The 11,470-nt window shown below is 43.1% G+C and overlaps 1 protein-coding gene across 1 annotated transcript in view; it reads right to left on the bottom strand.

The window, feature by feature from the left end:
- The window catches only part of CNTN5 (contactin 5), a 624,505-nt gene that overhangs the window by 18,200 nt on the left and 594,835 nt on the right, over positions 1-11,470 (bottom strand). Inside the window, exons 19-20 of the mRNA XM_087721123.1 lie at positions 11,310-11,380; positions 3,358-3,592 (exon numbers count right to left, since the gene is read on the bottom strand). Coding sequence (XP_087577249.1) covers positions 3,358-3,592; positions 11,310-11,380 — 306 coding nt within the window. The remainder of the gene's footprint in view (positions 1-3,357; positions 3,593-11,309; positions 11,381-11,470) is intronic.

Below are 11,470 nucleotides of genomic sequence, written 5' to 3'. Positions count from 1 at the left end.
TGACCCCCCTCATTCCACACCAACACACTCCGAGTCAAAGATATTTTACGGAATTTATTAACAGACAGACAGGTCCTTGGCAGCAAACCGGCACAGATAAACCTTGGCAGCAATCCAACACAGATAAGCCGTGGCAGCAATCCAGCCTGCCAGGCTCACAAGACTGTTCTCCAACATTCATTCTTGTGTTGATTTCTGCAAAAGGGTGTGTGCACAAGCAGTCTTTTATAGTCTGGAGAGGAGCCTAATTACCACCAGCTGAGTGCAATTACCTCCTGTATTTGCACAACTGTTCCTGACGCCTATTAGCTCTTCGGTGCCGGGCATCCAGGAACAACTCACTGCTGACATCAGAAACACACTCACTTGTCTCCTCCCCACTGGTCCAAGGTTCAGGCGCCTCCTGGTGGCCAACCAGCCTCTCTGCGCCCTGCTCGGAGTCGGAACCCTGTCCAGGGTCCTCCACATCCTCCAGAGCCGACTCATAGGGCCCCTCGCTGTTGGAGTCTGGTGGCAGCGCCTGTTCTAACTATCACTTGATAACAATGAACGTTGAATTCATGCCAGTGGTGGGATTCATTTTTTTTTACTACCAGTTCTGTGTGTTTGGCTTGGTGGGCGCAGTATGGCTTGATGGGCATGGGCATGGAGCCAGTCAGAGATGGTATTTACTGGTTCTTCGAACTACACAAAATTTCCACTACCGGTTCTCCAGAATTGGTCAGAACCTGCTGAATATCACCTCTGATTCATGCATAAGATTTTTTTTTCCTGTTTGCTTGCCTTTGAAACATTTCATTCTTCTAGAAAATTAGTTGGCAGTATGGATGACAAGCAATAGATAAAGGGATGAGATAATCTTAAGCGATCGGATCACTTTTAATCCAACACTAAGAATGTTTTTAAAAGATCCACTTTCCACAGGAGAAGTTTTGGTTCAGTTATCATTGGGATATTATTTTCAAAGTTGGTCCAAAGTGCAGGGAAGGCAGACAGTTAGACTCCAGTAAATGCAAAATAGTCAGGAGGGGAAAATTATCTTTGAAATAGCAACAACCTGATTGCTAGGAATAGGTAATTTGAGATCCTGTAAAATAGTCGGAATATAAGCACAAAGAGGAGAAAATGGCTTCTAATGGCTGCCCAATAATAAAAGTTGCTAAGATTTATGGAGCCTCACTATGTGCAGTAATGCAGCTAGTGAATTTAACTGTGTACTGTGTGAAAGTCCTAATTGCAAGGTCACACATACTTTTCATTTTCTCTAGGTCCTGAAATATCACTAACGTTTCATCTTGTGAATAAAACTGTGAAATATACTTATGACAAATTAAATGGACTTTCTTGTGGGGGGGAGGGGCTGATGGCTCAGCAGTTAAAGATGCTGAGCTTGTCAGTCCCAAAGGTGCTTTTTCAGGAGGCAACTGGACTTTCTGTTTTTTTCTTTTCTTTTGAAGACGTTCCGCTTCTCACCCAAGAAGCTTCTTCTTCAGCTCTGACAGGATAGTGGGGAATGGAAGGATTTATGTTCCTTGCAGACAGCTGGTCATTTGCATCCTTTTAGAGCAGTGTTTCTCAACCTTGTCAACTTGAAGATGTCTGGACTTCAACTCCCAGAATTCCCCAGCCAGCATTCGCTGGCTGGGGAATTCTGGGAGTTGAAGTCCAGACATCTTCAAGTTGACAAGGTTGAGAAACACTGTTTTAGAGGGTCGTTGAAGCACTTGGAGGTTTATCTGTGTCCTCAGGGATACCTGAGTGGTGCTCCTGGTTCCTGTAGTCTGCCATTTTTCCTCTGGAAATCCATTCCTGGTGTGAATGGTGTGGAAGTAGGAATGGATTTCCAGAGGAAAAAAATGCAGACTAAAGGAAGCATAAAGAAACCCTCTAAAAGGATGCAAGTGACTAGCTGTCTGCAAGGAATATAAATCCTTCCATTCCCCACTATCCTACCAGAGCTGAAGAAGCTTCTTGGATGAGAAGAGAAATGTCTTCAGAAGAAAAAACAAGACAGTCCAGTTGTCTGCTGAAAAAGCACCTTTGAGAGAATCTCTACAGACTCTGAGCTTGTCAGCTTGAAGCTGACAACCTGGGCTCGAGTCCCAAATGCTGCGTAATGAGGTGAGCTCCCGTTCCTTCCCTGGCATCTGCCCACCTAGCAGCTCGAAGGCGTGCAAAATGTGAGTGAATTAATAAGGGACCACTTTTGTGGGAAGGTAACAGCATTCCATGCGCCTTTGGCCTATAGCTATGCTGGCCACATGACCACAGAAAGTGTCTTCAGACATTGCTAGATTCCTCACGCAAAAAACAGAAATAAGAACCGTGCCCTTCCATACAAGGGATTACAAGGACGTTAAAAGAAAAAATATATATTCCTTTTTGTCTCAAAAAGGGAGTAAAGAAATGAGTATATTAATTCATTCAAAGCTGTTTTCACAATCATGTTCTTAATCAACAAACCTCTATTGTGACTACAAACATTATTTAATGTTGTAGAAAGTTGACACTCACCCCTCTCTTAGAAGAATGAAATATTTTGAGATATATTAAAAAGGCAGAATATTATATTTCCCTAAAGGGAGAGACAGAAAGCAACCCCCACCTTTCTTAATAGCTCTCGGCAGATGCCAGCACTTAAGAGATAAGGTGATAGATAGCTCTATTCATAGGCAAAGCAAATACTGCAGGCAGAAATCCATTCAGGATAGGATATTTTGAAATTCCCTGTATCAAAGTCTGAACAAAGGCAGAGTGATAGGATTAGGCCTCACTCAAGATCCAAACCAACACAAAGCCATTAGTAGGAATTGCCTAACACCCTTTCAGAACACAAACCTCTTCATTGCATCTTCTCAGCACTCCAAACTTCAACCAAAACTGGGAGCTCAGACAACCTGCAGAGCCAGCTATGACCCCTACAACAGCCAATAGAGTACACGTTCTTGCGCAGGAACAGGAAGCTCAAGTGCAAAGCCCAAGAGAAGGCATAAATCCTCCCTCTGCTCTCAACTCCATGTGTTCAACTGCCCAAAATCACCCATGTGGTTCTGCTTCATCATTAAACCATCTTTCCCATCAGTCTCCATTTTGTCTCTGGTGCCTTTCTACCGGCTTGGAACTGAACCAGATGGATATTTCTTCCGGCAATGCAAACACATTAAAACAACCAAGATTGCCCAACGTTGATTCTATTTGTTTTCACCCATGCTTTGATTCCATCATCAAATACCCTTCTAGTATTCAGCAAGCGACTTTGAGCTCTGCATGGCGTCACTTTCCCTTTTGCAATAGGCAAGGTCTATATGGCTAAGACTCAGAAGATGCAGCTGATCTTTGGGATTGGTGTGTACTCACCTCCCTCGGCAGAACTGATCACAACAATTGGGCTGAACGGTCCATCGCCTTTGTTGTTATATGCTCCCACTTTCACCTCAAACGGAGTCAAGGGAGGCACGCTTTCATCTCTGTAGATGAACTTGGAGGCATCCGAAGATGTGACCATTTTTTCTTTCCAGCCTCTTGTGCCATTCGGTCGGAAAGCCACGATGTATCCAAAGCTTTCCCCATTCTGAAATTCTTCGGAGACTGGCTAAAGGAAAACATGTACATTTATTATTATTGATTTTAAAAAAACCTTGGTTATGCTCCCAAGACTAGGGCACTACATGTGCCAAAGACCCCCCATCCTGCTACATTGTTAAAAGTTGAGTTGAGTTTATTATATTATAAAGGCCAGATATCTTGCTTTTGTATGTACCAGTGGTGGATTCCTACCGATTTGGACCAGTTTGGCGGAACCGGTATTGGTTTAGCGGCCTGGGTCGCTGGAACTGGCAGCGACCCAGGCCTGCCACGCCCCTGAACTGGTTCTCACGCAGCACCACCATCTTGATTTTCGGTTTGTTCGCATGTGCAGAACAATTTGCATTGCAAAAATTTAACTTTTTTTCATTTTTTAACATTTTGCGCATGCTCAGACCTATTTATGTGCAAATACGCCCGTGCGCGCCCAGCGAACTGGCAGTAATGTCGGAAGCAACCCACCCCTGCTATGTACTGTATTTTTCAGAGTATAAGACACAATTTTTCCCCTCTAAAAGAGGCTGAATATTTGGAATATATTTTTTCAAAAGCTTTTTTCCAGTCCTAATGAGGCGCTTACGAATGAAGCAAACTTCCTGCTTTGCCTACTTTTCTCATTGATGCTCCCTCCGATGATCAGCTGTGCTTTAGAAGCTTTTTTTAATCCCCAACCAGGAGATAAAAAGTGTGCGTGCGCTCACAACCAGCAAACTTATGTGCTGAAGCTAACCAGACTAAGGATGCTAGCCAGATGAATACCTGGTAGGTCAGTGATGGGCAACCTTTTTGGCGTGGTGTGTCAAAAATCGGCAAAAAATCGAGCATAACTCGCGTTGTGTGTCACTTCGACCAAAACATAATTTTGCGCAATTTATAGTTGCTGCTAATGGCGCTCACAGTTCCCGTTGGCACTCCGCTGTTCCCTGCTGTGGTGCGGTCGTAACTGACAGTCCCAGGAGTAGACTCTCTGTGCCGGCCTGACTGGAGAGAGGCGCGCACTGTTCCCGCGCTCCTCTCCTGCGGGTCCTCCCTCGCCGCGCTGACGTGTGTGCGCACGGCACACACGCCTTACCAGCAACCCCTGCGCTCAGAAAGGGGCGGCGGTGATACAGTAAGTGAGTGTGGGCGGGGGAGATCACACGTTCCCCCCCCCATTCCTCCAGCACAGATTCTTTCATCCTCGGCGGCCGTGCAGGAGCCGAGGATGAATCACATGAAATCCTGTGCGTGTCACCCCAAATGGCTACGCGTGTCAGCACTGACACGCGTGTCATAGGTTCGCCATCACTGTGGTAGGTAGATTTTTTTCCCTCCTATTTTCCTCCCCCAAAACTAAGATGTTTCTCATACTCCAAAAAATACGGTACTTCCAATTGGACATTTTAATATTTTTTACTGTTTTTTAAATTGTTTTTATTTTATTTTTTAATTTTTACTTATAATATACCATATTTTTCAGAGTATAAGACACACCAAGGTTTTGAAGAGGCAAATTAAAAAAAAAAGGTTTTGCACTTTGCAAACCTCCCAAAAACGGCCCGTTTTTTGCAAAAACGGGTCTTTTTTTTCCAAAAAAAGGGCATGCATAGTCTTTAGGAGGCTTGTAGAGTGCTCCTGGGTGAGTGGAGGAGACAAAAACGAGCAAAAAATGGACAATTTTTCGCTCATTTCTGCCCTCCCCAGTCCCCAGGAGGTCTCTGAAAGCCTCCTAAAAGCTATGCCCAGCCATTTTGGTGAAGGGGCAGGGTTTGGGGAGGCAAAAAAATGCTATATTCAGTGTATTAGACGCACCCAGATTTTCAGCCTCTTTTTTTGAGGGAAAAAGGTGCATCTTATACTCCGAAAAATATGGTATGCTTTCAATTGTGAGCCACCCAGTTGTTTGCTGAGATGAGCAGTTGTAGAAATCAAATCAATCAAAACATATAAAATAAAATAAAAATCCTTAGAATGTGTACAATTCACGCAAGAGTGGCAAAATCTGAAGAAGTTTCTTGGCTTTAATGGAGGCTGCTTCTTGTCCCCCTTCTCCATATGGAAGGAAATGTAAATTTGGGAAACAATGAAAGGGCTACTTTGTATCTATTTTGTGCATAATTTTTAGAGTATCTAATGTTACAGAAGCTCTATTTAACTATACCCATGATGGCGAACTTATGGCACTCGTGCCCAAAGTGGCACACGGAGCCGTGTCACTCGGTATGCACGGCCTTGCCTATTTGTCTTCTGAGTTTTTGGTGTGTGTGCATGCCCAATGATCAGCTGTCCTTCGTGTGTGCAGAAGTGCTAAAAACCAGCCTCCGTATGCGCACTAGCCAGCTGATGTCAGGCGGGCATGCACGCTAGAACCCAAAAGTTTGGCTTTTCCGGAGCACGGCCCTAACGAGCGCGCCCATAGCCATGCAATGTTTCTGCGTGACCTTTTTGGCACTAGGTGGCGAAAAGGTTCGCCATCACTGAACTATATGCTGTATTCCTGCTATCATCAGTTTGAGTAACTTCAAATCACGTGGCTCACAGAATTCTGAGAGAGCCCTGGCAAAGAATTCTGGGAGTCGAAGTTCACATGTTTGAAGAGCATCCAAGTTTGGAAAGCCTGCTTAAACTGAAAGCCTGCTCAGTTCGTTTTTGTTTTAAATATAAAACTCCCTAAGAAAAGAAATAGTTCATTAAGTCACTTAAACTCTAATTTGTAAAATTGATTCAAAAATGTTGCGTTAAGCAGATTTGATTCTGTCAATTTGATTTAATAAACAATATTTGAGCGTATGGGCAAAAATCCATTGAATAAAAAAAAAAATTGACTGCAAGGCTCCTGATTCAATGCACTGATTCAATTCAGTTTGGCCCTTTAATGGTGGGATGCAATCAAATCACCTTCTAATTGAATTTTGACTCAAAGCTTTACATAGCCTTAACATTTAATAATTTACCACCTGGCAAGCTGAGCATACATCCTGTTCAAAGAGTGACAGTTCCTGCGCAGTATGCAAAGATAATAATCTTCTTCTTCTTCTTCTTCTTCTTCTTCTTCTTCTTCTTCTTCTTCTTCTTCTTCTTCTTCTTCTTCCTCCTCCTCCTCCTCCTCCTCCTCCTCCTCCTCCTCCTCCTCCTCCTCCTCCTCCTCCTCCTCCCTCTCTTCCTCCCTCTCCTCCTTCCTCCTCCTTCTCTTCATCAAAGAGATGAGCAACTTAATTTGCCTTCTGGATGCCATGCTGCACTTTTGCCCAACGATTTAAACATTTTGTCACTGCTAAATTCTTTTTCTGCATTGAGCTTTAAAATATGAATAACCTTAAAATGTCGCTTTAAGCGGGAAAATAACAGGATTGTATAGACTTTTATATGAACCTTGCAGTGAAAATGTCACTGAAATAGGGCAAGTATTTGTTAGACGAGTCTTCCTTTTCTTCCTTGTTCAATTCCTATTAAAATGTTCAATGTTTACCTAGTAATTGGAATTTTGCTTTTTTATTTTTACTTTTGGCAGCAACAATAGGATTTCTTAGAAGGCCCATTAAAAAAAAATTAAATAATTGCGGGCATATGTGTAATTATTGCCTGACATTTCAAAATGTGATTCCAGGGTATATATATCACACAAGTTACAAGGTTCTTGGTAGTTGGCAGCATAATTTTAAGATAATTCTCAAAGACTTCCCTGATAGGCATTATACTCCTATGACCATTTGCAAGACCTACCTGAGATCAATGTAGATGTAACATTTTTCACTCATGTCAGTGGAAACTTTCCTCCTACAGCAAATTGTAGATTGGCAAAGAGAGGAGACAAATTCCAGTCTAAACATCTGACTGACTGTGCAGCCAACCAATAATGTCTAGGGAAAGGTGGTTAATGGAAGGTTTGAGGCCACCACTTTGTTACGGTGACAATGATACGACATCACTGGAAGGATTTTATCTGGTCTTCCAGAGTTTGAGAGAGAGGGATAAAATGGGAATGGGAGGCCTCCAAGAACCAATTCATTTACATCTACACTCTTACAATTCTCCCAAAGCAGCCACAATAACAATTTTGACTGCATGATCTGGAAGGGTTGAAATATCAACATGTGGCTCATAGGTTGTGGACTGTAGTTTAGGCACAAACCTTGCTTATTTCTTTTGCATTGTTATCCCATTGAGAAAAAAAACCCTTCTTTCCCACTCTGGGGTTATCCAGCTGGTGAAATACAGGGTTTGTCATGCCTAGTTGGCTTCTTTAAAGCACAAGGTTGGAAAAAGTTGGTCAAGATTTCATTGAGATAGGACTTAATGATACAGTATTTTCTTTGTGTGTGTCTGTCTGTCTGTGTATTTGTATGTCCGTGGTGGGTTCCTAACCAGTTTACTACCGGTTCGCTCGTGCTCATGTGCATGCTCACGCAAATGTGCAACACTTCTGCGCATGTGCAGAAGCATCCAGGTGGGTGGCCCGAGCCTTCCGCCACTGCCACTACCACTACCAGTTTGCCGAACCGGGAACAACAGTGGTGGGTTGCTAACCAATTTAATACCAGTTTGCGCATGCTCGCATGCTTGTGCAACACTTCTGCACATGCAGAATGCTTCTGTGCATGGCAGAGGTGTCCGGGTAGGTGGGCGGGGCCTCCCACCACTGCTACTATCGGTTCGGCCGAACCAGGCCAAACTGGGAGCAACCCACCTCTGGTGTAGGTGTATGTATATGTATATATCTATGTCTATGTATAGGGTGTGTATTAGTGTTTGTATACATAGACACACACACACACACACACACACACACTCATGACAGTACCTGATTTCAGCCATGAAATTGTTAAAGGTATTCTGAGTGTTGAAAAAAAAGGTAACTATTAAACAGTAATTCAAAGGCCACTCTCTGTGAGAGTAGATAGGCTTCTACCAGGAAGGAAGGAAGGAAGGAAGGAAGGAAGGAAGGAAGGAAGGAAAGAAGGAAAGAAAGAAAGAAAGAAAGAAAGAAAAAGGGAGGGAGGGAGGGAGGGAGGGAAGGAAGGAAGGAAGGAAGGAAGGAAGGAAGGAAGGAAGGAAGGAAGGAAGGAAGGGAGAAAAAATTCACTTAACTCCTTAGCTGTCAAATCTCTTTTATGTTTGTCAGCTGGAAACCTCAAAAACGTAGAAGATGTTGCAAGATTTTAATAAAATGATATTATATGTGTCAGAATACAAACTGAAATGTATTTGAATGCACTCTGTGAATGCATTTATTTAATATAATTTTATACTGTCTTCTTTGTGAACTGGTTATAGAATTCATGGAAAACATTGCTACTGAATCAGTTACGATATGTAAATAAATCCCATTAAAATTAATATGCTGAAGTTAGCTTAAATAAATGTCTATTTTACATCACTTGAATCACTTCTAATAAGTGATTTTTTTTTTGCCAATAAGTAACAATAAACAACAATTTAAAAAAAACAGCCTTAAACCAAACAGAGCCAATCTCAAGTTATCTAAATAATTGGCAGGTTAAATTAATGGCTCTTTTTACCTTCACAGTGTTAACTGTCTTAAAGGGAAAAAAAAACAAAGAAAAGCAAAAGAAGGCATGAACGTTCTTATTAACTTAAAAGGAAATGCCATCAGTATTTTAATCCTAGATAAAAAAAAAAACCGGCAACTTAAAAGGTGGAATAGATCCAGAGTAACCTTGAAAATGCCATTGGTCCTTCTTTTAAGATGATAAAAAGAGTTCAATCTCTTTGCTTTGGGTCTTTAAATTAGTCCTGAAATGATCCCTCTTCATTGCTTGACTGACATGTCTTTTTCCCTTCTTTTTTCTTGTTCTCTTTTATCTCTAAGTCTGGGAGTCACTCTTTTAATTTCTCACAGTGTCCGTAATTGAGGGTGTCCTGACACACAGCATTCTTCCATGGGATGGGAGCAGCTCTGCAGCAGACAAAAAAGCTCTACAGAGAATTGCTCAGAATATCACTGGGCTTCAGCTACCAGCCCCAGATGACATCTTCGCATCTCGCTGTTTGAGGAAGTTGCATAACATTCTCAGAGACTAAGATACAGAATGACTAAAACTAGGACCACACATCTTCTGAAGAGCTTTTATCCCAGAGCTATAACTGTATTCAACAATGAACTAAAGGGCCACCATCAGTGAGTTATTGGACAGCACTACTTGGTCTGTTGTGTGGGTGCTTGTGTGGTTTAGGGGTGGGGGATATTTTTGGTGGGTGTGGGTCAGTGGTGGGATTCAAATAATTTAACAACCAGTTCTCTGCCCTAATGACCAGCTGGGTAGGCAGGGCTTGGTGGTCATGTTACTGGATGGGCATGGCCAACTCAACATCACTCACGTTGATGGGCGCTTCACCTTAGCTGTTACAATGTAATAAGGGTTAACCGGAGAGGCAGTTTCTGTAAGCAGGGGAATAAAGATTAGGCTAGAAACAACACCAGAATGTTTCCTTCCTGCCTTCCTTACAGGATTAGCCCTGTAAAGTGGGAAAAACCAAAAGGAGATTTCTTCCAACAACCGGTTCTCCGACCTGCTTAGAAAGTTACCAACCGGTTCTCCTGAATAGGTGCAAACTGGCTGAATCCCACCACTGGTGTGAGTGTGTTTGGGGATTGTTATGTTTGTTGGGCCTGGTCTCTGGGTGTTATGTGAATTTCGTTGTATGTGTAAATTGTGTATATATGTACAATGACAATGAAGTAAAGTAAAGTAAGTAATGTACTATTGCTGGAAGTAAGAGAGGCAGTTTCTGCTGTAAACTTGGCACAGTCTCTAGTGGCGACCAATCCTTATCCTCATCCCGTGATGTTGAACCTATGGCACGTATGTCGCACGTGGCACACAGAGCCCTCTCTGCGGGCACGCGGACCGTCACCCCAGCTCAGCTCCACCATGCATGCACATATACCTCCTGGGGGCAAGCTGATTTTTAGGTCTCTGTTGTGCATGCGTGGGGAGCAGGGCACATGCAGGAGATGTGGGCACATGCATGGGGGTTGTGCGGGGGGAGAGTCCCCTGTGGCCCGTTTCTGTTGCCAGGAGGTTGCAGGAAGGCCTACTGGGCCCAAAATGGGGCGCGAGGGGGTGCAGTGCCCTCCTCAAGGTCTACTTTTGCTCCCAGGAGGCTGCAGGGAGGCCTACTAGGCCCAAAAAAGGGTGTGAGGGGGTGCAGCGTCCCCCCCAAGGTCTACTTTTGCTCCCAGGAAGTTGCAGGGAGGCCTACTGGGCCCAAAATGGGGCGTGAGGGGGTGCAGCGTCCCCCAAAGGTCTACTTTTGCTCCCAGGAGGCTGCAGGGCGGCCTACTCGGCCCAAAGCTGCATGGGGTGGGGTCGCACGGACATTGTATTATGGGTGCGGGCATGCATGCACATTTTTGGCACACAACAACAAAAAGGTTAGCTATCACTGTCGTAATCCATCAAATAGTGAAAAATTAGTAAACTAACTCCCACCATGATCTCAAGTACAGATTAAGTTCTCAACAAAATGAAAAAAAAAATATTTAAAATGAAATGTTGCAAATATCAGGTACTCTCAACTACTAGTAGATGGTTGTTGTTGTTTTTTGGATACATTAAATTAAGACCTGAAGGGAGATTTTAACTGACATTTAATACACGCTCTTCTTGTACCTACATTGGCAAGTTTTACTATGGGGAAACTTCAGTGTTGACCTACAATGTCTAACTTGCCCTCAAAGAAGTCAACATGAAACAAAGAATTTAATCAAAAGAGTTTGTTACCTCCCAGGCTATTACTAATTCATGCCGTCTTCCACTTCTGCCACTGACATTAGCAGGAGCCGTCTTTGGCACTGTGGACAGAAAGAATAATTAGAGGAAAGAAAATCAATCAGAACATCCAAGTTAGAACATAGAATAATAGGGTTAGAAGGGACCTTGTG

This window comes from Thamnophis sirtalis, unplaced genomic scaffold, assembly GCF_051295495.1.
Source record: "Thamnophis sirtalis isolate CommonGarterSnake01/CBP01778 unplaced genomic scaffold, rThaSir2_p1.2 scaffold_8, whole genome shotgun sequence".
In the NCBI taxonomy this organism is placed as follows: Eukaryota; Metazoa; Chordata; class Lepidosauria; order Squamata; family Natricidae; genus Thamnophis; species Thamnophis sirtalis.
This window is presented reverse-complemented; position numbering and strand designations above follow the sequence as displayed.